The 24,938-nt window shown below is 42.0% G+C and overlaps 1 protein-coding gene across 3 annotated transcripts in view; it reads left to right on the forward strand.

Moving 5' to 3' along the window:
- OCA2 (OCA2 melanosomal transmembrane protein) overlaps positions 1-24,938 on the forward strand; it is a 422,456-nt gene that overhangs the window by 149,030 nt on the left and 248,488 nt on the right. For all 3 annotated transcript variants that reach the window (XM_059720961.1, XM_019485119.2, XM_059720962.1), the window contains 5 exons: positions 14,089-14,160; positions 14,936-15,001; positions 15,952-16,008; positions 17,921-18,045; positions 24,188-24,326. In XM_059720961.1, coding sequence (XP_059576944.1) covers positions 14,089-14,160; positions 14,936-15,001; positions 15,952-16,008; positions 17,921-18,045; positions 24,188-24,326 — 459 coding nt within the window. The remainder of the gene's footprint in view (positions 1-14,088; positions 14,161-14,935; positions 15,002-15,951; positions 16,009-17,920; positions 18,046-24,187; positions 24,327-24,938) is intronic.

Genomic DNA, 24,938 nt, shown 5'->3' on the forward strand with positions numbered 1-24,938 from the left:
ATTGGCAGAGAGGGGCAGGACCACACGAAAGGCAGCCCTCTCAGCCAATCAGTGGCAGAGGGATGGGGCAGTAGTCACCATCTTGGCTGCTCCCCTTCATGCCAGTGGCTTCTCTCTTGGTGGGCTGTGAGGCTGGACCACAGAAACTCTGTCTCCCATTATTTTTAATAAGTTTTTTTCCCTGGTGAAACCCATGCAAAATTATGGAAGCTGCCATTTTTGCGGTGTTTGTAGAATCTGCAGTTTTTTATGATTTCCATGAAAATCATAAAGCTGCAATTTGAGCAGGTCCCTAATCATAAGAGATCCTAAGAAAATAACTGTTTTTACTGAAGTTTTGAAATCATACCAACAAAACAGCATCAAATCCACATGAGAACACTTACAGTAAACATTTATTTTTCTTTAACACAAACTAAATGTTGATCATGAGGCAGTTTACCTGACACCTCACAACTTTTCTCTATTTAAATAATTTTAAATATCTTTCAAGCTGTTTGCCTAATGATCCTCCCTCCCTCCCCCTCTCTCTCTTTTTTAATCAACTTTTCCTGTTTTCTTACCAAGTTTTGTCTATACATCTGTGCTATATAGACTAGCCTACATGAAAATGTTATTACGTAGAAACATTACCACTGGATGGTGCTGCCTGCTATTCCAAAAAATGAGATGACATAGTCAAGTATAGATGCCTTTTTTCCAGATGCCTTTTGAGGGTAGGGACACAGTGCTTTAAATAAAAATAGGAGTTAGATTTTCAACGACAAGTGTAAAAACTATTTTCAAAGTAGCCATTTTTGATTCCCTGCTGTGCTATAAAGATAATGTGGAATAATGTCTTGTTGATTTGTGAAGGAACATGAAATGTATGTGTTCGCCATCTTGCGCCTGATTTATGTTGTTTTTGAGACAGGCAATAGAATATTAAATTTGCTTAATTGAATGCTGCTGTACAGCTTCTAACCTGCTTAGGGTAACCAAGAGAGAAGAGAGCATAAAATCTTAAACATTTTAACAAGAGGATAAAACATGTATATGTATATTTCTAATGAACACAAACTAGGGGTGGAGAGGAACCACTCTATACTTTTGTTGGCCCTCAAATGACTTTTTCCTTGAGTAAAAGCGGAAGAGAAGGAAGTAGACAAACAAAGCAGAAAGAAATGTAATGAGAATGGCTAGGGAATTAAACTAGAAGAGACAGCAAAAAGGAGAACTGTGGGAGTATAGAAAGAGGAGATAGGAATATGACGAGAGTATTGCTGATAGACATTGCAGCTACAGTAGGGAACTTCTCATTGCAGTACTTTTACAGTAACTGTCAGAATTTTCATAAAATAAATATTAATGTAATATAATGCAAAGCTAGAATAATCAATATCCAGGTGCTCTGGCCACCTCTATATTCAGCAGCAGTTTGATCTGTTTCAGCTAGTAACATGAAGCCTTCTGCTAGTTATTTGCTAATTTTATGTTATTTGGCTAAATAGGATTTTTTTTCCTGTAGCTAAAATAACACAGGGATAAGATGTTACAGACAAAATCCAGGATGCAAACTATTTTCAAGACTACCTTTCCTATAGAGCACTATCTTTTTCTACTAATTCCAGCTGAGTCACATAAGGGATTTACAGAATCTCTTTTCACTGTCCTTTGTCTGCCTATGTTCATTCTCTCATTAGGACAAAAGAACCACTTTATAGCACAAGCTACTTTTCAACTGAGAATTTCAATGGTTTTGTAGCCTGTGGGTATGACCAAAGCCAATTAATGTTCCCTACAAGTCCATAAAAATACTCAAGCTGGTTATATGGCTTTTCCAATAGGTTGAAGCTGGAGCAATGCTTGCTTGTAGCAAAAATTTTATAGGTATGAGACACTGAAAGACAATGATATAAGCTTTTTAATGTGCTTCAGTTTGAGAACGTCTCACCAGGTTACATGACCCGACTCTTCTCCTTCAACTTTTACTGGCTCCATTGTAAGGCTCTCAGGGGTTCCCCACCTTGCTGTTGATAACAGAGCATTGAGTTACACAGCAGGGAGTTACACAGGGAGTTGTTAGCATTTATCACCCTTCAAACAAAACAAAGCCTTTCTCAATAGTTCAAGCTCTTCTTAAACAACTTTTTTTCAAGGAAGGAATGGAGGGACATTACCAGCTACCTGTTGATTAGCTCCAAAAAGCCCTAAGCTGACACTGTCCTGTCTGCCTTTGTCCCGTCTCCCACAGCATAGACCTTATCCAGCATGTGGTATGCTAGCTAATGCTGAGAGGTGTCTGTGTAAGGCAGAGCAGAGTGGGGAATCCCTGCTTGAACAAGGAATGGTGGTGGTGGTGGTTGGGGGGGGGGTGGGGAGCAGGAGGAAGTCAGGTAGATGCCTGCAGTCTCTGCCGGAGCTCCAGCCAGGGAGCAGAGGGGTGGGGCCATCCCTGCTGGGTTGGAGCAGACAGCAGAGTCCAGTCCAGAGTTGCAAAGCAATTGGCATGCTGGGGAACTCTGATTTAACTTAAACCAGGAAGGGGTCTGGGACAGACATTGTAGAAACTGGTTTGACTCAAATCAGTTAAGTCTGATATTACATTCAACCAAGTTTATCTTCAAACCAGTTTCATCCATTTTCAAACGGGTTTATGTGCACTGAATGTCTGTTCTGTTACAGGTTTAAACCCATTTCTGATCACTTAAACTGGTGTATGTGTAATGTCTGTCCCTAGCCTTTGTCCATTTTATATTGTTTTATACACACAGGTGACTACAGATAAACCCATTTTACACCTCCTGTTGCTCTTCTTTCCTTTTGGCATTTAAAATAAACAATATTTTGGGACATAGAAGTGGATGTGTTACAGAGTCTGTAAATTCATGTTTTGTTGTTAAGTTACAAAGTGGATTCCTTTTTCTTACCAATCTTACTTGTACAATATTATGCTTTCAATAGAGGAACAACATACTGGAGAGGAAGAAGAGTGGGGAAATTAAACATTTAGTGAGTTGGACTGAAGCTGCAAATTACATCTTTCATGCTGCTTCAACATGGATAAGAGATAAGATAAGAGATATTTATCTGCATGTGTATCTAAGTGCTTATAAGTATATAATTGAAACCTGTAAACCATTCAGCTTTAAATTCTGTTGAAGTGTAGAAATGCTGTAGTTCTGAAATGTGGAATTTCATCATGGCGCTAGCTGCTGCTGATCTTTGCTTGAAATTTTGGTAGCCTTCACTCGTTACCTGAAGTTATGAGGAATGTTAAAATTTCTTGATGTACAATAGGAAGAAACATTGAGATTTTCTCTTCAGTTTCTTTCATAGGATATGGGCCATTTAGTTAGGGAGCAGAAACAGATGCATCTGACTCAAGACATTACTCTTAAGCTAAGCATATGAGGATACTGTGTAGATACACCAGAGCTAGCTTTAAATTTAAGTAGCTGGGATAGTGATAGCTGTGTAGATGCAGTGGTATTGGTCTTTTATCATAGGCTACACTATAGATGCCGATTTTTATTTTTGCTGGGGGGGGGAGGGCTAAGATGATGTTCCCCCACAGCACAGCCAGAGGAGAGCAGGGGGCAGAACTCCATGCTGCTTCCCCCACTGTTTCGGGGTGGGTAGGGGGCACCTCGCTATGGTGGTGAGGCCAGTGTGGGGCTCCTGCGGGGAGGGCATCAGGGTAGAGAGCCCTAAGCCTGCATCCACTCTCACCTTGCACACAAATCTGTGGGGCACATGCCTCCATATGCCCTTCTCCACAGGAGTGCATACAGCAGCAGGGAGCCACCCCACCCTGGACGAGCCACTGCTCTCTGTCCTGGGCCCAGGCCCCACACACTGCCCTGGCTGGGCAGTGCCTCCAGGCCCAGCCTCTGCCCCACTCCCTCCCTCACCATGGGGGCCTCAATCTTTCCCCCCCTAGACTTACCTGCAGACAGCTGGGGGAGCTGCTCTCCACCACTGCCTAGGGTTGTATTCCTGGCCACATGTATGTGTATGTGTACACATATATACTTGGCAACCCTTGTGTCCTGCTCCCTGCAGCCCTTTGCAGGCTGAAACTCTCTACAGTTGGAGCTGAATGAACATGAACCAACTCAGATATGCACTGCTCTTGTCCACTGCATTACATAATTTATGCTCACCTTCTCTTTAAGTTAAATAACTTATTTACTTGAATACAAGATGAAGCCCCTCACAATCAGTGGGGGGGAAAAAGCATCTTGTCTTATATTTGCATATAAGGAAATCTCACTAAATACATTGCCTATCTTTGAACTGTTATTTAAAGCAGCATGTTCTCAGTAATGGAAACCAAGTATGAAGTTGATTAAATGCAGCCAATACTGAGCATGATTATAAAGTACATAGCCCATATTGGGCAAATAGGAACCTACCACAATGATGTATTACTGTAACCTATCTGAATAAGATTAATAGATTATAAGGCTGGAAGGGACCTCAGAAGATTATTAGATCCAGCCCCCTGCACCAAGCAGGAAAGATAAATAGGGGTCAGGTGACCCCAGCAAGGTGACTGACTAGTCTCCTCTTGAAGATTTCCAGGGTAGGTGATTGCACCACCTCTGGAGGGAGCTTATTCCACAGTCTGAACACCCTGACTGTGAAGAATGTTTTCCTAATGTTGAGCCTGAATCAGTCTTCCAGGAGTTTGTGGCCTTTACTCCTAGTTTTCCCTTCGGGTGCTCTGGTGAACAGTTGCTCACCGAGCCTTTGATGTACGCCCCTAGTGTAGAGGTAAGCTACTATCAGGTCCCCCCTCAGCCTTCTTCAGGCTGAAGAATCCCAGATCCCTCAGCCTTTCCTTGTATGGCTTACCATGTAAGACTCTGATCATATGGGTGGCTCTTCTTTGGACTCTCTCAAGCTTGTTCATGTCCTTGTTAAAGTGTGGTGCACAGAACTGGATGCAGTACTCCAGCTGCAGTCTCACCAGTGCTGAGTAGAGCACGAGAATCACCTCCTTAGTTTTGCTGAAGACGCATCGATTGATGCATGCCAGAGTATTATTTGCCCTACTGGCTATAGCATTGCACTGCTGGCTCATATTCATACTGTGATCCATTAGTACCCCAGGTCCCTTTAATTTGTGGCACTAGTCAGTTTGGTGCCACCAAGCCCATAGGTGTGTTGGGGGTTGCTCGTCCTGAGGTGGATTTCACAGTTTTCATAGACAGTAGGGCTGGAAGGGACCTTGAAAGATCATCAAGTCCAGCCCCCTGCCCCAGGGGCAGGAAGTCAGCTGGGGTCACAGGGTCCCAGAAAGATAAACATACAATTTTTTCTTGAAGGTGTTCAGAGTAGGTGCTTGAACCACCTCCAATGGCAGGCTATTCCAGACCTTGGGGGCTTGGACAGTAAAGAAATTCTTCCTTATGTCCAGCCTGAAACAGTCTTGCAGGAGTTTATAACCGTTTGAACTTTTCATCGCTTGGGGGGGGGGCTCTGGTGAACAATCATTCCCCCAGATCCTGGTGAACACCCTGATAAACTTAAAGTTTATCACTTTACATTTCTCAACAATGAACTTCTGATTCATTGATTCCGATCCGCCCAACTTGCTAGCCTTTCTAGGTCCGCCTGTATCTGTATCCTATCTTCAAATGTGACCATGCTTCCCCATAACTTGGTGTCAGCCATGAACTTGGCCAGTGAGCTCTTCGCCCCCACATCCAAATCATTAATAAAAATGTTGAAAAGTACTGGACCAAGCACTGACCCCTGCGGGACACTGCTGCCCACTTCTCACCAGGATGACACACATCCATTCACTATGACTCTCTAGGTCCTATCCTGCAGCCAGTTACTCACCCACCTGACTATCTCAGAGTTAAGCCCACAATCCTCCAATTTTTTTTGTGAGGACAATGAACGATACTAGATCAAAGACCTTTTGGAAGTCAAGGTATACAATGTCAACCTGCTCTCTCATGTCCAGGTGGTGAGTTACTTGGTCATAGAAAGTATATGATATAGGAGATATATGATAGTGCCCATTGAGTGCATTCCCCTCAGCTCCAATTCTTGTTCAAGGCATGGTGAGCCACTACATTGCATACATTTTGACTTCCTCTTTACTGCCACAGCTGAGCTGTACCTTTCTTTCCAATTTCCCATGATCCTATTTCTTTACCAGCCTTAAATGTTTTGTAAACTTCACCAAACAGGGTCTCAAACAATTCACCCAGAATGTCCCTCTTGGCGTCTCTCTATCTGTTGCATGTGTGCGGCCCTGGTCTCCATGAGGTGGATGGCCCTGCACCTCTCCTGCATATACGTTTTTGGAGGATCCCAGGAATCATGATGAGAACACTGGGTTCCATTTATGAGTGTGGGGATAATTAGCACATGAATCCTTTCTGGGGCGTATCTGGAGTACACATGCATACTGAGCAGTGGTGAGTTGTGGGGTCACCATGGCTTGCAATCCTGTTGACTCTGGTGGGGTCCAGCCCAATGAACTGTATGGTAAATCATGAGCTTTTTGGCTTTGAACTAATATCATGCATAGTTTGTGTTATATATAATTCGGTGCCAAAGTGTGACTTGAGTATGCTGGAAGTTTTAGCACGGGTATCTCGAAACAGTTTCAAAAACGGTAAAATGCATCAATTCTGGATGAACTAAGTCTATGGGTGCTATGTGCAAATTACTACAGCTATGTTTATAATAAAGTCAGTGTTTTAAAATTTGCCCCTCGCTTTCATGTGCTCAGAGAGAGCAGGGTCTGACAGTAATGAGGGGGGAAAGGAGCTACAGGGGGAAGAATTTGGGGGAGGCAGAGGGCAAAAGGGCTACTTGGTCCCTCAGATTTATTTTCCCTGCTATAGCAGTGGGAAGGGGACAAATTCAACGCAAACGCCAAATAATTAGATTCTATACCTGGAAAATGTTATCAACTGTGTAAATTTTCCATATATAGAATCAAATTATTGGTGAGGAATCTTATAATCAGGGTTGTCTTATATTCAAGTAAATACAGTAACTTGTCTAGTGCTATCTTGTATTTAAAATCAAGGCACTGGAAAGTGATAGCGTTATTGCCTTCTATGCATTTTCCTTCAGGCCAAGTTTTCTATATACAACTTTCCCAACTGCCATAGAATTGAAGCAAATAATTCCAACTAAATTACTTAGGCAGAAATTAATATTATGGCTGACTGTCATAGATCAGTGTTTTTGTTTTTGTTCTTTTTTAACTTTGAACTGTTTTCTTTCAAATTTTTCATTTAAAGATATTTATTTTAGGATTAAAAATCAGCTTTCCATATATTCTTGCATATAGCATGCCCTAAAATACAATACAACATACACCTTGTTTTTGGAAGAATGTAAAAAAAAAAAGATTTTTTCCAGACTCATTGCTGACTGATTGAGTAACATGAAGTGTCGAGGCAAAAAGGACACTTTCCAGGAGAGAATCTGGAGACAGCAGGACTTTCCTGATGCCACCTGCCTCTTCCAGACTGTCTCTGAGGGCTTCCTTACTTCCTGGACCCTCAGTGTTTCCAGGAGAACTTTGTCATATAAGTTTAGGCCTGAGACCCTTGCATCATTACTCCCTTTCCTTCCATAATGGGGGGGGAGGAGGGCTTTCCATTCACCTCACTTGTTCCCATCTCCCCCAGATATACTGCTTGGTGTGCTCAGTTCCTGTGGCTAGGTCTGGGGATTACAGAGCTGTACCTGCCCTGGCAAAGACTCCAGATGGTGGGCAGTTCTGGTGCCCCCTCAGGGTTTGTTCCCCACTAGTCCCTCCTTAGTTATTCTACTGATCCAAAAAATAACTCCTGTTGGGAATTGCTTTTGGTCCTCATACACTCTGTCTCCATGCTGGAACTGAGGACCACCTGATTTCCCATCAGCTCCTCAAAAGGAAAGTGTTTGTGAGCACAAGTCTTTGTAGTGGTTCCAGGTAGAAATCTGCTATTGACTATATCTAAATTATACTACCATATTTAAAAGAGCTAAAATATCTGGGCTTGATGTTGAATAGGTTAGGGGCTAGAAGAGCTAGGCTTGCAAAGGCAACCTGATGAGGAACATGTTGGTGAAGCAGTGACTGTTAACTGTTTGGGACTTCAGTTAAGGTTTAATAGTTAATTTTAATAGTTAAGATTTTCTTTGAGGCTCTGTATTTTCCCCCTTTTCCTTTGTGATAAACCCTGTTTAATGTTGCTTGTGAGTAGGGAAGTTTGTTTACTTGTGAACACTCAATTAAAATGTATTGTCTTATGTTTCTGGTTGGGGGTTGAGTTTTAACAGGTAATTTTGAATCTGGCCCTTGTTACTGCTGTCCAGTGCCTGGTAGAAGGCTTACAAATTGTTATGGTAGGGGTGGAGTGGTATTGTAGCTGTGATGGTCCAGGAAGTGTACCAGAGGCAAGGGTTTTTTTCTGATACCTTTTACTGGACCAGCTGCATAGTTGGGAGAAATGGTGGACAAGGTTTTGGGCATAAAGTACCCTTTCCATGTCTGAGAAAAAACAGACACAGGTGAGGCTAAATAACACATCTGAAAAGGGAGGCGAGCCAAAAATCTACTGATGTTTCTGCTATTGTTGATTTTATGTGGAAACCTCTGAGCTGCTATGGGGAGAGGTGGTATATAAAACATGTAGATGTCTGGAAGAACTGTTTCCTGTTGCAAAGTTGAAGTACTGTCATTTCTATCAGATGAAAATGAATTCCTCAATAAGAGAAATATTTTAATGCAACAGGCTTCACTGCATAAAAAATGGATCAGACATGAAACTGAGCAGTATTTGAAGCTTTACACTAAAGTCACTGATAGTTATGTTTCAACTGCCATTTATCACCATTATAAAGAGGGACTTGTGGAAAAGAAATGTTGGATTTGATATATCATTTATCAAATATATTCATGTTTTAGGAAACAAAGATGACCCAGATTTCAGCTGCAAAAGCAATGCTTTAAAATAAGGTAGAGTCAACCATTATGTTGGCTTCTAAATCATGTACTTTTACCTCCTGAGACTCTTTGGGAGATAAAGACTTCAGAATTTGGGGAGAAGTCATAATTTTTATCAAAGTATTATTGCAGTCTAACAACTTGATAAACTGAATGCATATGTTGTAAAGTATTTTCAAATAGCTAGAGGAATTCAGTTTTTAGTAGCTTCAGATGTTCAAAATTCTACCTCTACAAAATGCAATTCAAGACTTATAAAATTTTTACAGAATATTAGGCATTATAAATGTGATCCTCAAGAGTTGTAGAACATGGAATGTGGCGATTTGATTTCTCAGCTGTAAAATATGTTCATAAATGTAGGGATTTGATACATTGATGGTTCAACATGCGATCTTTACCAGCTCCTTCAGAGGAAAAATCTAGAAAACTTGAAGTTGATAGTTATGAAAGTTTACTCATTAAAATAATTTCTAATGCTCTATTTCTAGAATTTGTTTCCAAGTGATTTTATCACTTCAAAACCCTTGTATGTCTGTGTGTGTGTGCATGCACACGCATAACTGCATGCACAAAGGGGTGTGTGGGTGCTTTAATGATCTTTTAATTTATCTGGATGTTTTTTGTTGCCTATATAAATATTGAGTTCACTTTTTGAATTCTGTTAAGCACTTGACTTTCATGATAGCTTGTAACAATGAGTTCTAAAGATGTATTATGCATTATTTTGAAAAAAGTAACACATTTAGTGCTTTTGAAATTGCTGCATTTGTGATTATGTGGTGATAGTGGGGTGAAGGAATGATGCTTTTACATTTAAATAAATGGACACCCCAGTTTCCACCAGCTGTTTTTTTGGGAGAAAGTTAAGTGGTGTATGCCAGAAAATATGGTATTCAATATATTGTGGTGTTATTTTTCTAGAGAAGCTGGCATTCAAACATACAAAGGTATATACAAAGAAAAAAATAAAAACTAAACATTTTCCTTCTTCTTTAAGATGAACAAATAGAAAGGCCTTCAGGTGTTGGCAATATTTCTTTCTTGTCAGCAGAACTTTTCTAAATGAAATTAACAGCAAATGAGATATTTCTAAATGATATTACTTTCCCCCAGAAATAGTTTTTACTTCCATTTGAATAATATTGAGACACTGTTAACCCATTTGTCATGGATTTAATGCTAACAGTAAATACCATTAAAACATTTGTAGCATGCTTTTTGTGTAATAAAATTATCTCTCTTTAATGGTCTAAAATGATTTAATCCGTGAACTGCATTTTATAAAGCTGTAAACCAGAACAGGGAGTGAAAGACACAGATGTTTGCAGGGCATATTTGCCTTTAATATTTCCTCCTTAAATATTAAGGAGGAATAATATTAAGAAGGCATAATACATTTTTTAGATAAATGGAAGCTTTTTCTTTTAATGTATCTTCATGTTGTAGACTGTTTATATTATTTCAGAATATTTGTTGAAGTTTTGTCCAGTACCCTGAAGAAGAGGCTGTTGTATTAGGCTGGGTACACATGCTGCACATAATCTGGAGTAAGTGATTGGAAAGTGAACCAAACTCATAACTGTATAGAAGTTTGGGGCACATAGACGGGTCTAAAAATGGCAGAACCTGGTCTAACATAGTCCTGGATCGATGTGCACTCAAACTTGTTTGAATTAGGTAAGTCTGGTGTGTCAAATTTCTGTACCAGATTTCCTATTTGAATGATGTTAGGTTGCTGTCTGCTAGCATCCCAGGTTCCTCTGAGGCCCCACCCCTGCTGTCCCCCACACTACTTGCAGGGAGGCACTCTACCACTTGCCCTGTGCTTGTCTGTTCTGTGGGCCCTGCTCCTGAACTATCCCATACCTGAGCCAGCAAAGCCTCAGTCCCAAGCACCGACTCCTGCCTGTGGCAAGTTGTCAGCTGCAGCCAGGTAGCAGGGGGGGAGTGAGTGGAGGCTTCTGCTGCATGGACCCAGCCCTGGCCCTCAGACCTGAGCCAGCAAAGCCTCTGAACACAGCCCTGCCTCCTACCTGTGGCCAGTTGTCAGCTGCAGCTAGGCAGTGGGGAGGGAGTTGGTGGGGAGGGGAGGGGGAATAGAGGCTTCTGTTGCATGGACCTGGCAGCCCATAAGGACTGATCCAGCCACTTGGCTTTGTCTGGCATTCTCTGGCAGCCCAGGGAGCTTCCCTTGGGGCTTCCTAAGAGGTGTGCAGGAGCACCCCAACCTGCTGGCCTCAGCCAGTATAGGCAACTTGTTCACCTATGCTACTTACAGAAAACTGCATAATTTGAATTGATTCTGTCTTGGGCTTTTGGAACATCTGTACTTAGCTTTAGTTTTCACCTTTGTGACTGATTTATAATGAGAGTTTGGAAAATCATATACCTGTTTATCTGTCAGCAAAATGGATGGAATAATATCTGTTAGCAGGCTTAGTTAATTAAATTTGGTAAAAGTGCTTTGAGTTACTAGGTTTAAAAATGATTTGTAAGTGCAAAGAATTTTAAAAATAATATTGTTGTTAAAGTCTAAAATGATGGGCTCTGAGTCTGACACTTACTTAACATGACTTTGTCTATTGTGAGTATTCTAGTATATTATTACAGATGAGCAGTTAAGGGGAATCACATGATCTTAAGCATGGGCAAGGACAAATGGGCAGAAGACAATAGAATGCAATTCAACAAGGAGAAATGCAAAGTGCTGCACCTAGGGAGGAAAAATGCCAGCAGACCTACTGCCTAGGAAATGACCTGCTCAGCAGCATGGAAGTGGAAAGGGATCTTGGACTCCTAGTGGACTCCAAGATGATCATGAGTTGTCAGTGTGATGAAGTCATCAGCAAAGCTAACTGTACTTTATCGTGCATCAGCAGATGCATGACGAACAGAACCAAGGAGGTGACAATTCCCCTCTATTGGGTGCTGGTCAGACAGCAGTTGGAATACTACATCCAGTTTTGGGTGCCATACTTCAAGAGGGATGTGGATAACTTGGAGAGGGTCCAGAGAAGGGCCACTCGTATGGTTAAGGGCTTGCGGGCCAAGCCCTACGAGGAGAGACTAGAGAACCTGGACCTCTTCAGCCTCTGCAAGAGCAGGTTGAGAGGCGACCTTGTGGCTGCCTATAAATTCATCATGGGGGCGCAGAAGGGAATTGGTGAGGTTTTATTCACCAAGGTGCCCCCAGGGGTTACAAGAAAAAATGGCTACAAGCTAGCAGAGAGCAGATTTAGATTGGACATTAGGAAGAACTTCTTCACAGTTCGAGTGGCCAAGGTCTGGAACGGGCTCCCAAGGGAGGTGGTGCTCTCCCCTACCCTGGGGGTCTTCAAGAGGAGGTTAGATGAGTATCTAGCTGGGGTCATCTGAACCCAGCACACTTTCCTGCCTATGCAGGGGGTCGGACTCGATGATCTATTGAGGTCCCTTCCGACCCTAACATCTATGAATCTATGAAAGGAAGACTTATTTTAGCTGCTGTTTTTGGAGAGGCTACAGGCTAATGGAATACGAAGAACAGACATTGGTGACAATAGTTTGAGATGATTAGTGGTAGTGAAATGATATGCAGGCAATCTACAGGGCAATTAGAGAAGTCAAGCCAGCAGTATGGCTCATTTGAAGAGTTAAAGGTAGCTAGTCAGAACATACTTATGATGCATGCTGTTTTGTTGAAACTGGAACACTTGGAGAAGTTTTAGTTTTGATGAAACTTTTGCCAGGACTGTTTTAAGAGGAAGGCTTAAAAGAATGAGCTTATGTGTATATCTGTGAGACTGAGTGAGCAAGTGTGCACACTTATTTCATAGTTTCTAAGGTTGGAAGGGACCAGAACAGATCATCAAGTCTGACCCCTGCCCTGGGCAGGAACGAGTGCTGGGATCATAATACCCCAGGCAGATACCTATCCAACCTCCTCTTGAAGACCCCCAGGTAGGGGAGAGCAACACCACCCTTGGGAGTCCATTCCAGAGCCTGGCAAACCTAACCGTAAAGTAATGCCTCCTGATATCAAGCCTGAACCTGCTCTCAATCAATTTGTGTCCGTTATTCCTTGTTATCGCAGGTACTCCATTAACACCCATTTAGGTTGCACTTTTGTACCTATGCATATACAGCACAAACTATGCATGATATTAGTCCAAAGCCAAGAGGCTCATGATTTACCATAGAGTTCACTAGGCTGGGCCCCAGCAGAGTCAACAGCATTGCAAGTCATAGTGACTCGACAGCTGAGTACTGCTCAGATCCTAGCACAACCCCACATTTTCCCCGTGGCAAAAGGAGCCATCTGCTAATTACCCCCAACTCATGACTGGAACTGCATGTTCTTTTCATGAATCCTGTACATGGGCGGATCCAGAAGAAGTGTGAGGGGGTTGCAGCCAAACCCCTGTCAGCTGTGCAGCACATGTGGAGTGAGCTCTCTGAGCTCCCAGGTGGTCCGTGTGGACTCCTGCTGGAGTTCTGCCTATTCAGGGAGCTCTCAGAGCTCATCAGCTAGTCAGTGTGGGCTCTTGCTGGAGCCACTGCTTTTGTGCAGCTCCAGAGCCCTGGGGGTGATCACATCACTGTTAAACCCTTCTCAACAAACTGTTTCCCATGCTGAATTTGAGGGCAAGGGAAAAAGTGAGAGGGGGGAGAAATGAATAGTGGCAGCATTCACCTCCGGGCTCTGTAGCTGTGTGAAAACGTTGGTTTTAGCAGGGGACCAGCTGTACTGACCAGCTAGTGAGCTTGGAGAGCTCATTGTGCATGCAGTGCACAACCCAAAGGGAGGGGGTACATCCACGTCACTAAAACCCCTCCTTGGAAGCGTGTTTGTCTATAGGTGTGATTAGGGTGCTGGCCTCTGATGTTAGGGACCAAGATTCAAGTTCCCTGTGCTGTCTGATTTGGGATGCAGAACTCTTCTCTAAATTGGGCAGAATTGGACCTTCATGATGAGGCTCCCACATCCCAGGCCAGTCTCCGTTCACACAGGGTTTTGTTTTTGTTTTAATGAGAAACAAGTTTGAAAAAAAAAAAAAAAGGTTGCTTTGAAGTGGCCAGCTCAACTGATGAAAGGGTAGGAGTCAAGTAGAGGTTTAAAAGGCTTTTCAGTAATTTTTTGCCATTTCTTACAGATTGTCCATAGAACCCTTGCGGCAATGCTGGGCTCCCTGGCAGCCTTGGCTGCACTAGCTGTGGCAGGGGAAGTAAGTTGCCATATTCAAGTATTCAGTTTATGTCTGTGTATTGTATCATTAGCTCCCATGATTATCTTTCTGAAAATGACCACAGAGTTCTGCCGTCTGTATGGGGCAGAAAGTGCTATAAGAATTATATTTAATTTTGGGGATCATGAAAGACAAGGTCTGTTTTCCTGCCTCAAACAGAAGAAAAGGAGATGAAGGTGGTGTGATATTTTGAATTTTCAGGGAGAGGAACATGGCCATCTTCAGTTTTATTCAGATATACTCTAATACTGTTGTTTTCAGTTATGTTTGTATTTGTCATACTGGAAGGTTTGGACTCCCTTAAATATTTACACCTTGAGGCTCATACCTTCAGATATTTTTATGTTTCCCACACCTATCCCCAGTTAATATTTAGCAAAATGATATGCCATTAATTCTTTCTTATAAACCAGTCCCCGTGTCATTGCTATTCTCCAGTTTGCCACAGGTAAAGTTTGCCAGTAAAGGACACTAACTATAATCCAGTTTTCCTTAATTTCTATAATGCTGTGATAGAAGCAAATAAACAATCAAAAAGCCTAATGCAAACATTACATAATGAACTATGCAAGTTGTCTGCATTTTTCAGAGGTAATAGAAAACAGCCCCCTTTGGGTACCTTGGAGAAATACTAATTAATTTTCATCATGGTTTATTTAAATGGTCACCAATTAAATGGAGTTTGTAGTTCCACAGCTAATCACTAGTTAGGCGATTGGCATGGCTGACTGATAATTGTATCATTTGTTTGCAGAGGCCAAGCATGGTCAAAGTGGTGCAGTGGATTGATTATGAAACTCTGGCGCTGTTGTTTGGAATGGTAATTAAAATGCATCTTTTGCTCTAAAACTGCTGGAGTAATTGTTTTTGATACTTCACTGTTTCTTTCTATTTTGTTAACAGCGCTTTCATGGGGAGATGCCATGCTGAAAATTTGGCCCCTTTTGGGTGTCTCAGAATTGGAACCACTCTGAAAATATTCAGTGTACTCTATCTGTCTCTTCATCTGTAAAATGGGGGTAATAACACATTCAAAAGATCTATGAGAACTATTAGTGAAAGTCCTGTATGAGTGCCAAGTGTTATGACTCTCATTTATCTTGTTAATTTTGTTTACTCCAAATCTTCCTCAAACGAACTCTGCTAGAGAGAGTGGTTTTCCTTTGTCCTACCCATTGTTGTATTTGGAGGTGGAATGAGAAATGTAGACACATATCTAACCTGGCTGTAATAATATATTTGTTTTTCTGCCCAATCTTATTCCTAATAAGCTGTGTTGTCTAGCATTAGTGAAGCAAGATGGATGGTGTCAGGCAACTTTCCAGAATTATGGAAAACATGTATGCAACTTTCTAGAGCTAATGTCTTCTGGACCTTACAGAACAATGCTGAAGAAAATATGCTAATGGATACTCTTGATTAGTGGCCCAGGGAAGATATCTTTAGCATATGCTCCCTGCCAAGTAATTAGGGATGGAAATCACTCCCAGCGGGAGGGCGATCACAAGGTTTATGCACCATTTACATGTGGAAAAGGACTGCTGCCCTTCTGCAGAAGGGTAAATTACATTGTAAAAACTAAATTTGACTTTTATTGATTAGCATCCTGATGTTGGGGTCCTGGGGTCTCAAAAAAGGTGCAGGGGGAGGCATGACCAAAATTATGATAGAAGTGCAGACTCCTTGTTAAAGCAACACACCATGGCATTGTCCTGTTGGGAAAATAATTCCATTTCAAAACAATTCTTTTTTCTTTACCTTTTTTTGTAGATGCTTCTGGTGGCCATATTTTCTGAAACTGGATTTTTTGATTACTGTGCAGTAAAGGTAGGTTTGTTGTGACACTTGCCATTGACTTTTTTTTTTTAAACAGTACTACACTCTCACATTTCTTTCAGTGCAGTTTACATTTGTCCTGCTATGTAAGATAACAATGGCTGACAGATAACTTGTGAATTGTTTATGCAGGTGTTTGAGAGAGCTTTTAAAGCTGTGGTGTGCAAATTAGACTTTTGTGGAGGACCCCTGGCAAGGTGTACTTTCCATAGGTAAATAAAACAGCAGAGCAAAACTGCCCACTGGATAGGAGTTGGAGCTCAGTTCATTCAAAATTTCCCATATAAACCTTGTTTACTTGAATTTCCGGGGAGTGATAGGAGGGTAGAGAATCTGGATTTTCTTCCTGGTTCTGTCACAGATTCCCTGTATGATGTTTACTAGAGCACTATACATTGCTCTTCCTGTTTCCTCCCCTGTTAAAAGGAAGGTTTCGCATGCTACTTAGAGGGTTATTGGCCTAATACAGTGGGGGACAACTTTTTTGGCAGGCATTCCACAAATTAGCCCAACACCCTTGCTGAGTACCATTCCTATTCCCTTCTGCTTGTTTAGCTACTCTGTTTTCCATTCATTGCCCTGTGCCCCTGCCTGATTTGCTGCTCTGCTTTCTGCTCCCTGCCCTGTCTGCCTCTCCCTTCCTGTGTCTGCTGTGTGCCACACACACAGACTATCCATGCCACTTGTAGCACGTGCTGTAGGTGGCCACCTCTGGCCTAGAGAATATTTCCCAATGATGTTGCACCATCTCTGTAAGGTTGTGTACTGATTAGGGCTGTGTGAAATAGCACCGTTTTGTTTTGACTTCTGTTTTGCCATTTCAAAGGGACAGTTTCATTTTGTCATTTCATTTCATTTTGAAGCACTGTTCTGTTTCGTTTCGTCAAAACTGTTTTGACATTTCGTCCATAGGTTATAATGGGGAATCATGAAAATGCCTGTAACTTTGTCACTTCCTGCCTGATTCAAATGCAAATTGCAGGGATGATGAGCCCTTTTGAGGGCATGAAGCTTGCTCAGTTTCAAGGAGTTAAGTGCGGGAGTTTCTGGGAAACTGCACCTCAAACTGTTCAAAGCAAAACTCATATCACTTGCCGGTAGTGGCAGCCTGCTGTCATCCTGTGTGCAGATCTGGGGCCCGTGCCCCCCAGGAGGGTTGCGGGGCTGTGCTGGACTCTTCCTGTGGGGTGCAGGTCCCTGGATCTGCATGCAGGATGACAGGATGCTGCCACTGCTGGCTGGGGCCAGCGGCAGCACCAGGCTTCCCGGCATCATCCTGCACCCCCCCCCCCCCCCCCCGGGAGGAGTCTGGCACAGCCCTGCAGCCCTCCCAGGTCCCTGAACATTCCCCCAACTCCTGGTTCAATTCCCCAACTTCCTGTTTGATTCTCCAGCTCTCTAGTCGCTTCCCCCAGCTCTTCTCAGGGGCATGGGCCCCTGGATCTGCGCAATGGGGTTTCAGCGGCAGTCTGCTGAAACCCTATGTACAGATCGGGGGCCTACGCCCCCTGGGAAGAGCTAGGGAAATGATCAGAGTGCTGGAGGATGAGACCAGAGAGCTGAGGAATCAAACAGGGGGTTGGGGAATTGAACTGGGAGCTGGGGGAATGTTCAGGCAGAGAGCAGTCCTTTCCTGCTCTTCACCCTCCCTCTCCTTAGTTTCTGTCTAACTGCAGCAAGTCTGGCTTTGAAACTTGAAACATTTCGAAACTTTCAAAATGTTTCAAGTGCCCTTGTTTCATTTTGAAGCTCTTTCGAAGCCTTTTGTTTTGTTTTGACTTCACAGTTTTGAGCTCAAAACGGATAAAAACAGCTTCAAAATGAAACGCCTGTCGAAATGAAACTGATCATGTCCAAAAATTAGATTAAATACCTTTATGTCATTGCTCTTTGTTTTCCTTAGGCTTACCGATTATCTAGAGGCAGAGTGTGGGCCATGATTATCATTCTGTGTCTTATTGCTGCAATTCTTTCTGCATTTTTGGACAACGTTACTACAATGCTTCTCTTTACTCCAGTAACCATAAGGTACTTTTATTGTCATGCTTTTGACATTAGTCTATTGTAGATTAATATTGCTGACTGGCACGTTTACAAAGCTATTTTGGATGCCTTGTTGTAAATAGTATATAAAGCTACGTTTTTCAAAGGGTGCACTTTCCCTGCTTTGATGTACTCGCACATTTATCTCCTTCTGCAATGAAGTACATACATGTGCAAGCACTCTGACTTGTACCCGCATTGGAACAGCAATAGCCAAGGGTGTCAACTGTTCTATTGTGGTTGCAAATTGCTTTTTGCAAGCAGGGTGGCTTTACGTTTTTTGAAAAACATCCCTTCATGCACTAGCTATGTTTATGTACAACTCTTCTTTATAACTGATGATTTAAGGAGTTCTAATTCTTCTAATACCACTGGCAACTGATGGAATTTTTTGTGTAGACCAAGTGGTAAAAGGTGCGATTTTTGGAGAAGAAGGCTTTGAATTTTTTTACTAATTACTATGACATTGGTACAGCTCCAGATTAATTTCAGATATGTAGAAGAGTTAATCAGCATTTTTACTGAATTCAATTATTGCAGATTTCTGAAAATAAATAGCATACCATTTGCAATCACATTTAGTCTGTGTGATTATAAACCACTGTTTAGCTTAAATTTAACCTGTATTTAACCAAGGAAATCAAGTTAATCCAGTTAACGTTTTTTTAAGATCTGAGGAAAGGGGTATTTTTAAATCTCACCACAAGTGATGTAATGCTTGTAGTTGCATCAATGAATCTATGATGACTATCATATTTACATATATAGAATTTTATGATACACTCCCTATTAAAATGTAGTTCTCAGTAGTCAAAATCAGTTTGCAAGTGAAGTTTATTGTAGATAGAGAAACAGCTGGTGAATGAAAGCCCCAGTTGTTTTTTACCTGATCATATTTTCAGTAGATTACATTAATTTACTTTATTTCAGTCATTATTTTTACCACTTAGGTTGTATCTACGTGAGATGTTTACTGAGGAGTAGACTAATTAGCTCCTCAGTAAACATCATGTATCTACATGTGCACCTCTATCTGACTGGAACAAATTAACTCCGTAGTAGGTTAGTACTTGTAAATACAAGTACTATCCTGCTGTTGAGTAAAAAACTCCGCAGCAGCATATGTATAGATACTGACACGGCTGGCTGAGGCACAAGGGTGCTTCAGCGTGGAGGCTGCCTGCTGGCTAGCCCTGCACTGGAGCACCCTCGTACCTTAGTCACCTCCTCCGCAGCACATTGAGCAATGAGGGAGCAGGCTGATCCTCAGGGCCCTCTGCCAGATAAGGCTGCTCCAACCCAGCTCAACGTGCTGTGGTCCCAGGCACAGGTTCAAATGGTGCGCCCAGGAGCAATAAACTCCACAGAATTAATTGCTGAAGTTTATTGCTTTGCATTAATTGCACATGTAGATGAACCCTTAGAGTAGGTAACACAAAATTATTAAACATCAAACGTTCTCTAGTTACGTTGCAGAATGTTTTGAGTTAAATATAATTGGTAACAGATAGAAATCTTAAGTCTACATACAAACTGCTATTCATGTATAGAATTACTGCTGAATCTACTTATTTTATGCTAAATGATTTTATAAGCCTGAAATAGGGGAATAGCATCTAGGACTTCTAGTTGGATGGTTACTAGCTATACTTCTAAACTAGCAAAATAAAAATTCTACTCTAATGCTTTTTTATTTAACCCCCACCCTATTTTGGTGTTTCTCTGAAATAGTCATTCTTTTCTTGTCATTATCTTTTTCCTTGCCTATAACTTCACTATGCTGTTCTATACTGTCATTGCCATGGAGATGAAGCTCGCAGAAAATTCTCCTGATTCCATGACCATAACGTTTCAGACTTTTATCAATAAGGCATAAAATGTAATGTTCTTGTCACATTTTTGTGGTAAATAGAAATTAAAAATAATATAATAACTATAACTCTCTTTAGGGATAACTTATTATATTTTAAATATAATAAGGCATACTTTGAATGCCTAGATGCTTCCCTGTTTGAAATTGTCTGTTCATATGGGAAATTATAAAGCTTGGATAAATAAACCATAATGGTTTAATCTGACTGTACAGCTAACACATTTTAAGAATCCATTAATCAAAGCTTTTTTAAAACTATAGTAAGGATTCTTCTTCTGCAAAATGTCTGTACCCCATTAAGACAAAAATCACTAAGGAATATAGAACCCACTGTTAAGCACTCAGAAGTAAAGCAACAACATTGTTTATATTGTACTAAAATCTTAATTCTGTCCCTTGTGCAACTCCATTACAACATAGCTTTTAACAATATAATTTCATGCTGTTATTCAAACAATATTTTACTGGGGTTGGAGTGTTTTGTAGTAAAAATATTTTACTGCACATTTTTACTTTTGCAATCATAATATATAGATGTGTAGCATTTTATAATGTTTTTATGCTTTTAAATTGCCACTATTTTTATTTTCATTGTGATAGCCTAACTGTATTAACTAGAGGTTTTAAATTTTCTTTGCTTTGAAATATATTTTTAATAATATAGAGTTAGATGGAATCAGAAGAGCCAGTCCTGCCCTAGGGGTGACATATAGCTGCATCCAGACCAAGGAAGGCATTTGGACACTGTTTTACTTTCTTCCCTGCTCCTACACTGTTTACAGGGGAGCTAATTAATGCAACCATAAATAGAGAGTAAGTCATGCTCCCACTCTTTTCTGGCTTATCTTCATTGCTGGTTATGTTATGAGGGTAGCCACAAAATGAAGGAAGAAGCCAATTCTTTACTTTCCTAAACTGCTTCCTTCCATCCTGGTTTAAGCTAAATCAGTCTTCCAGCATCCTGGCATGCTGTCTGGGCTGGGCTCCAGAGAGCTGGGCTGGGCTGTCCCCTCTACTCCCTGGCGGCAGCTCTGGCAGAGACTGCAGGTACAGTGGCATCTGCCTGGCTTCCTCCTGCTCCTCCCTCCCCCTCACCAATCCCTGCTGATGCAGGGATTCCCCCCTCCCCTCTGCCTTACACAGACACCTCTCAGCATTAGCTAGCATACCACATGCTGGCTATGGTCCGTGCTGTGGCAAACAGGACAAAGGCAGACAGCATAGTGTTGCCTTAGGGCTATTTGGAGCTTATCAGCAGGTAGCTGGTAATGTCCCTCTGTTCTTCCATGGAAAAAAGTTGTTTAAGAGGAGGTTGAACTAGTAAGGGAAGCTTTTTTTTTCTTAACGGGCTGATAAACACTGAGTTAGGGGTGATAACCAATGTGTTATCAACTCCCTGCTAGGCTGCTGGGAGGGGAACCCCTCCCTAATCAGAGCATCAGGCGGGGGCCTGGCCACGCCCCCACTCAGCTCAGCACTGTTGAAGGGTAGGGAGGGCTGCTTGTAACACCCCCAGCTCCTAGCCTGAGCCACTGCAGGCATGTGCCTGCATTTCTGGAATGAAAAAGGAATGTCTATCCACCTCCAAATTGGTTCCAGCTTTGTAGGTTAGACCTCAAAGATTGAATCAATTTACATTCAGTCTTTTTGAATGTCTGTCCCTAGCCCTTGTCATCATGATGGGTTTAGTACAGTGGTACATCTCCACTGCAGACTGCAGAGTAGTAGAACATAGTATAGACATACCTGACCTTGCTATAAATGCAGTAACTTAGGTACTAGAAGGAGTTTAGCTGTAGCAACATGGAGCTTATTATAGGTTAATTTACTTTTGTGCTAAAGACCATGCTCTGTAGACAGACTTCTGGTACCACAGTCAGTTTGTTTTACAGCTAATTCAGGTACTTCTACATCATGATGCAGTCTGCTGTTCAGAAATTCTACATAGTGTTGGATGGAAGGTCCCTGCATTTCCCAGGAGTAGGAGGTGATATGGGTTGTTGTGCATGGGACAGGAGAGGGTGAGTGGGGCTTACTTTAGCAGCATGATGAACAGTCCACTGTCATGGCAGAGAAAAATCTCTCTTAATATATGTAACTAATTAGGTAGATACTACTGGAATGTAATAAACCAAAAAGCCCTCTGAAAGTCACTCCTTTTCTGTGCTTGTTAAGTAGTCCAGGGGAACACCACTCATCTGAAGACTTCAGAGCTCATATGCACAAATCTACTAGTAGGATCAGACCTAAATAGTTAAACTGGTATTAGTCACTATCTGGAAACTCTTATTCTTGAATGTCCCAGGAAAGCATTTCAACACCTGCTTAACTCCAGCTTTTTTCAGGAAAGTACTAACGGCCATGACGCACATTACAATTATAGTGTGATGAATGTGTTAATAGCACCATAAATGTACCCTTAAGGCACATGCTAAACTTGAAGCACATATAGGCTAAGTACAGACAGTGAAAAAGCCCGAGGCAAAATCAATTAATCCTTTGCAGGTTTTTCTAAGCTGCAAAGATTGGATCATGAGCAAACATAACACATGTTTGCCCTTGTGGGAGGGGAAGCAGGCAAATGTGTGTTCTGGTTAGGCTAGAATGTGGTGGTGGTGGGGGGTGGCATTCCTGCACACCTCCCAGCCCAGCACCAGATCCATCCCTGATAGGCTGTCAGGGACACAACCCCCTGCTGTTACTGAAGACCCTCCCCGCCCAGAGCCCTAGGCTTACAAAGCTGGTCACCATGGCAGCCCCAGGTGACCAGGAGTGGGGTGGAAACAGATGCCTCCATCCCAGACACAGCCTTCAGCATGGGGTGTGCACTGGGCAGGGATGTCCCATGGCAAAGGCTTTTCTCCCTGCAGCCCAGCTGGGTGATTTCCTCTGTCCTGGACCTGGCCTCTCAGCTATAGGGGTGGGGGGCATGGGGTAGGGGGGCCATGGCAGGGCCAGGGAACTCTTTTCCTTGCCTCCCCCCACCCCTGCCCATCATGGCTGAGAGGCCAAATCTGGCAAGGGGAAGAGGCTCGGGCTATCCTGCTGCGAGGAGGAGAGCCAGGCTGTGGGAGGGGGAAAGCTGTCATCATGGGGCCCCCCACACTGTGCACACTAGCTACGCCCCCTCCCCCCCCTTAGCAGCCGCTATGCCACCCTGCCAGCTGGGTTGGGGAGCAGGGGCTCTGCTGCCTGAGCTCTGTGACAGCTCAGTGGTGGAGCTGGCCAGGCTTCACTGGAACAGATAGTGGGCAATGGCTAGCCCACCTGCCCTGCAAGGGAACTTGGCAGGGGAGGTGCAAAACGTTCTGGGATGCCGGGGGATTGAGAGTTGACTTGAGTCAGGAGAGGATCTGGGACAGAAGTTCGATAGACCGATTTAACTTAAGTCAGTTAAGTCTGATACTACATCCATCCAGGTCTATCTTAAACCAGTTTTGGCCATTTGGAACCAGTTTATGTGCACTGAGCTTCTGTTCTGTTAAGTTTTAAAATGGTTTCCAATCACTCAAACCATTTTATGTGTAATTTCTGACCCTAGCTATAATGGCTTAACACACGTTAAAAATCAAGCACAGGCATTAGGGCTGTCCTGAGCTGGCCTTTTAGTGTGCAAACTGTGTGAATTCTACTGTTTATAAACACACCATAATTCTTTCAATATATTATAACTTGGTCCAGTCAGTCCTGATGTTTACTGGACTCTCTGAGATATCAGTTTTCCCCAAGGACTGTTTCTATACAAAACACTGATTTCCTGTATCTACCTGGTTTTGTGCATGAGCAGTTAAAGAAAAAAAGGTTGATTGACAATTTTTAATAATGAACATTTTTTCTACTCCCCATGTTTTTAAAAAACATTAGAAATATTCATGCTCAACCTTATTTATTTATTTGGGTTGAGAACTGGTTGGTTAGATTGCGGCCTAAATAGTGAAAGTTCTATAAAATTTCATGCATCCCCTTTTGGGAACAGGGAGTTGAAATGGAAGGGCTCATGCAACTTTAACTATAATCCATCTGTTTGGGATTTTAAAAATTGTTTTTAAAGCTATGTACTATGATTGCAATAGCCATCTCAGTGGAATTGTAAAATTCATGTCTTAATTATTAATTAAGGAAGTTCAATTTTTATTCTTTGTTCAACAGTTTGGAGCTTCCAGTCAACATACTGAGTTTTATAAATCATTTAAGGTTTGAGACAATTTAATTAAAGGCTAAGGAAGTGATTTCGTTTTCTTCTGTGGACTGCAGGTTGTGCGAGGTACTTAACCTTGATCCGAGACATGTCCTGATTGCAGAAGTAATCTTCACAAATATTGGTGGGGCTGCCACAGCTGTTGGGGATCCTCCAAATGTGATTATAGTTTCAAAGCAGGAGCTGAGGAAGGTGGTATGTATTGCAATCTTTTGTGTTTCTAAAAATAGATACAGACAGCAGTTTATTCAATAATTTTGACCTTTTCTTCCCACAGACAGTCACACAAGGAGAAAAAAGTGCACTGTTCTGTCCTGTTTTTATCATTAGTGCTATTAATTAGAATTAGGCGAATGAATTTTTTTAGTTATGCAAAAACAAGTGTATTTTGTAAACAATGTTTTTATATTTTCACGTCGCCAGGAAAAAATGCGTTTCCCCCTTATTTTTAAATCGGGATTGAAGCAGGAAAGGCAGGAAGAACTGAAAATGCAAACATTTTCATTAAAGTTTTTCCCATAAATTTCAAATATAAGCATGCATACACACTCATACCCACGCTCACATCTTTATAAAACTGTTCTGTCTGTGTACTGGGAACTATCGTATTGCATTGCCTGGTATAGGATCTGCTGCAGAATGGCGAGTCTCAGACAGTGTCAATAAAATGATATTCGAACTATAATGGAGATTCAGAGAGCGGGAGATTCTTCCCCCCACACAGCCCAGGCCTCAGCTGGCTGCTAGTTCTTGCCAATGTCTTGTTATCTCCACAGTGCAATTAAAGGTTTTAGCTTCCCACACTTG

This window comes from Alligator mississippiensis, chromosome 1, assembly GCF_030867095.1.
Source record: "Alligator mississippiensis isolate rAllMis1 chromosome 1, rAllMis1, whole genome shotgun sequence".
NCBI lineage: Eukaryota > Metazoa > Chordata > Crocodylia > Alligatoridae > Alligator > Alligator mississippiensis.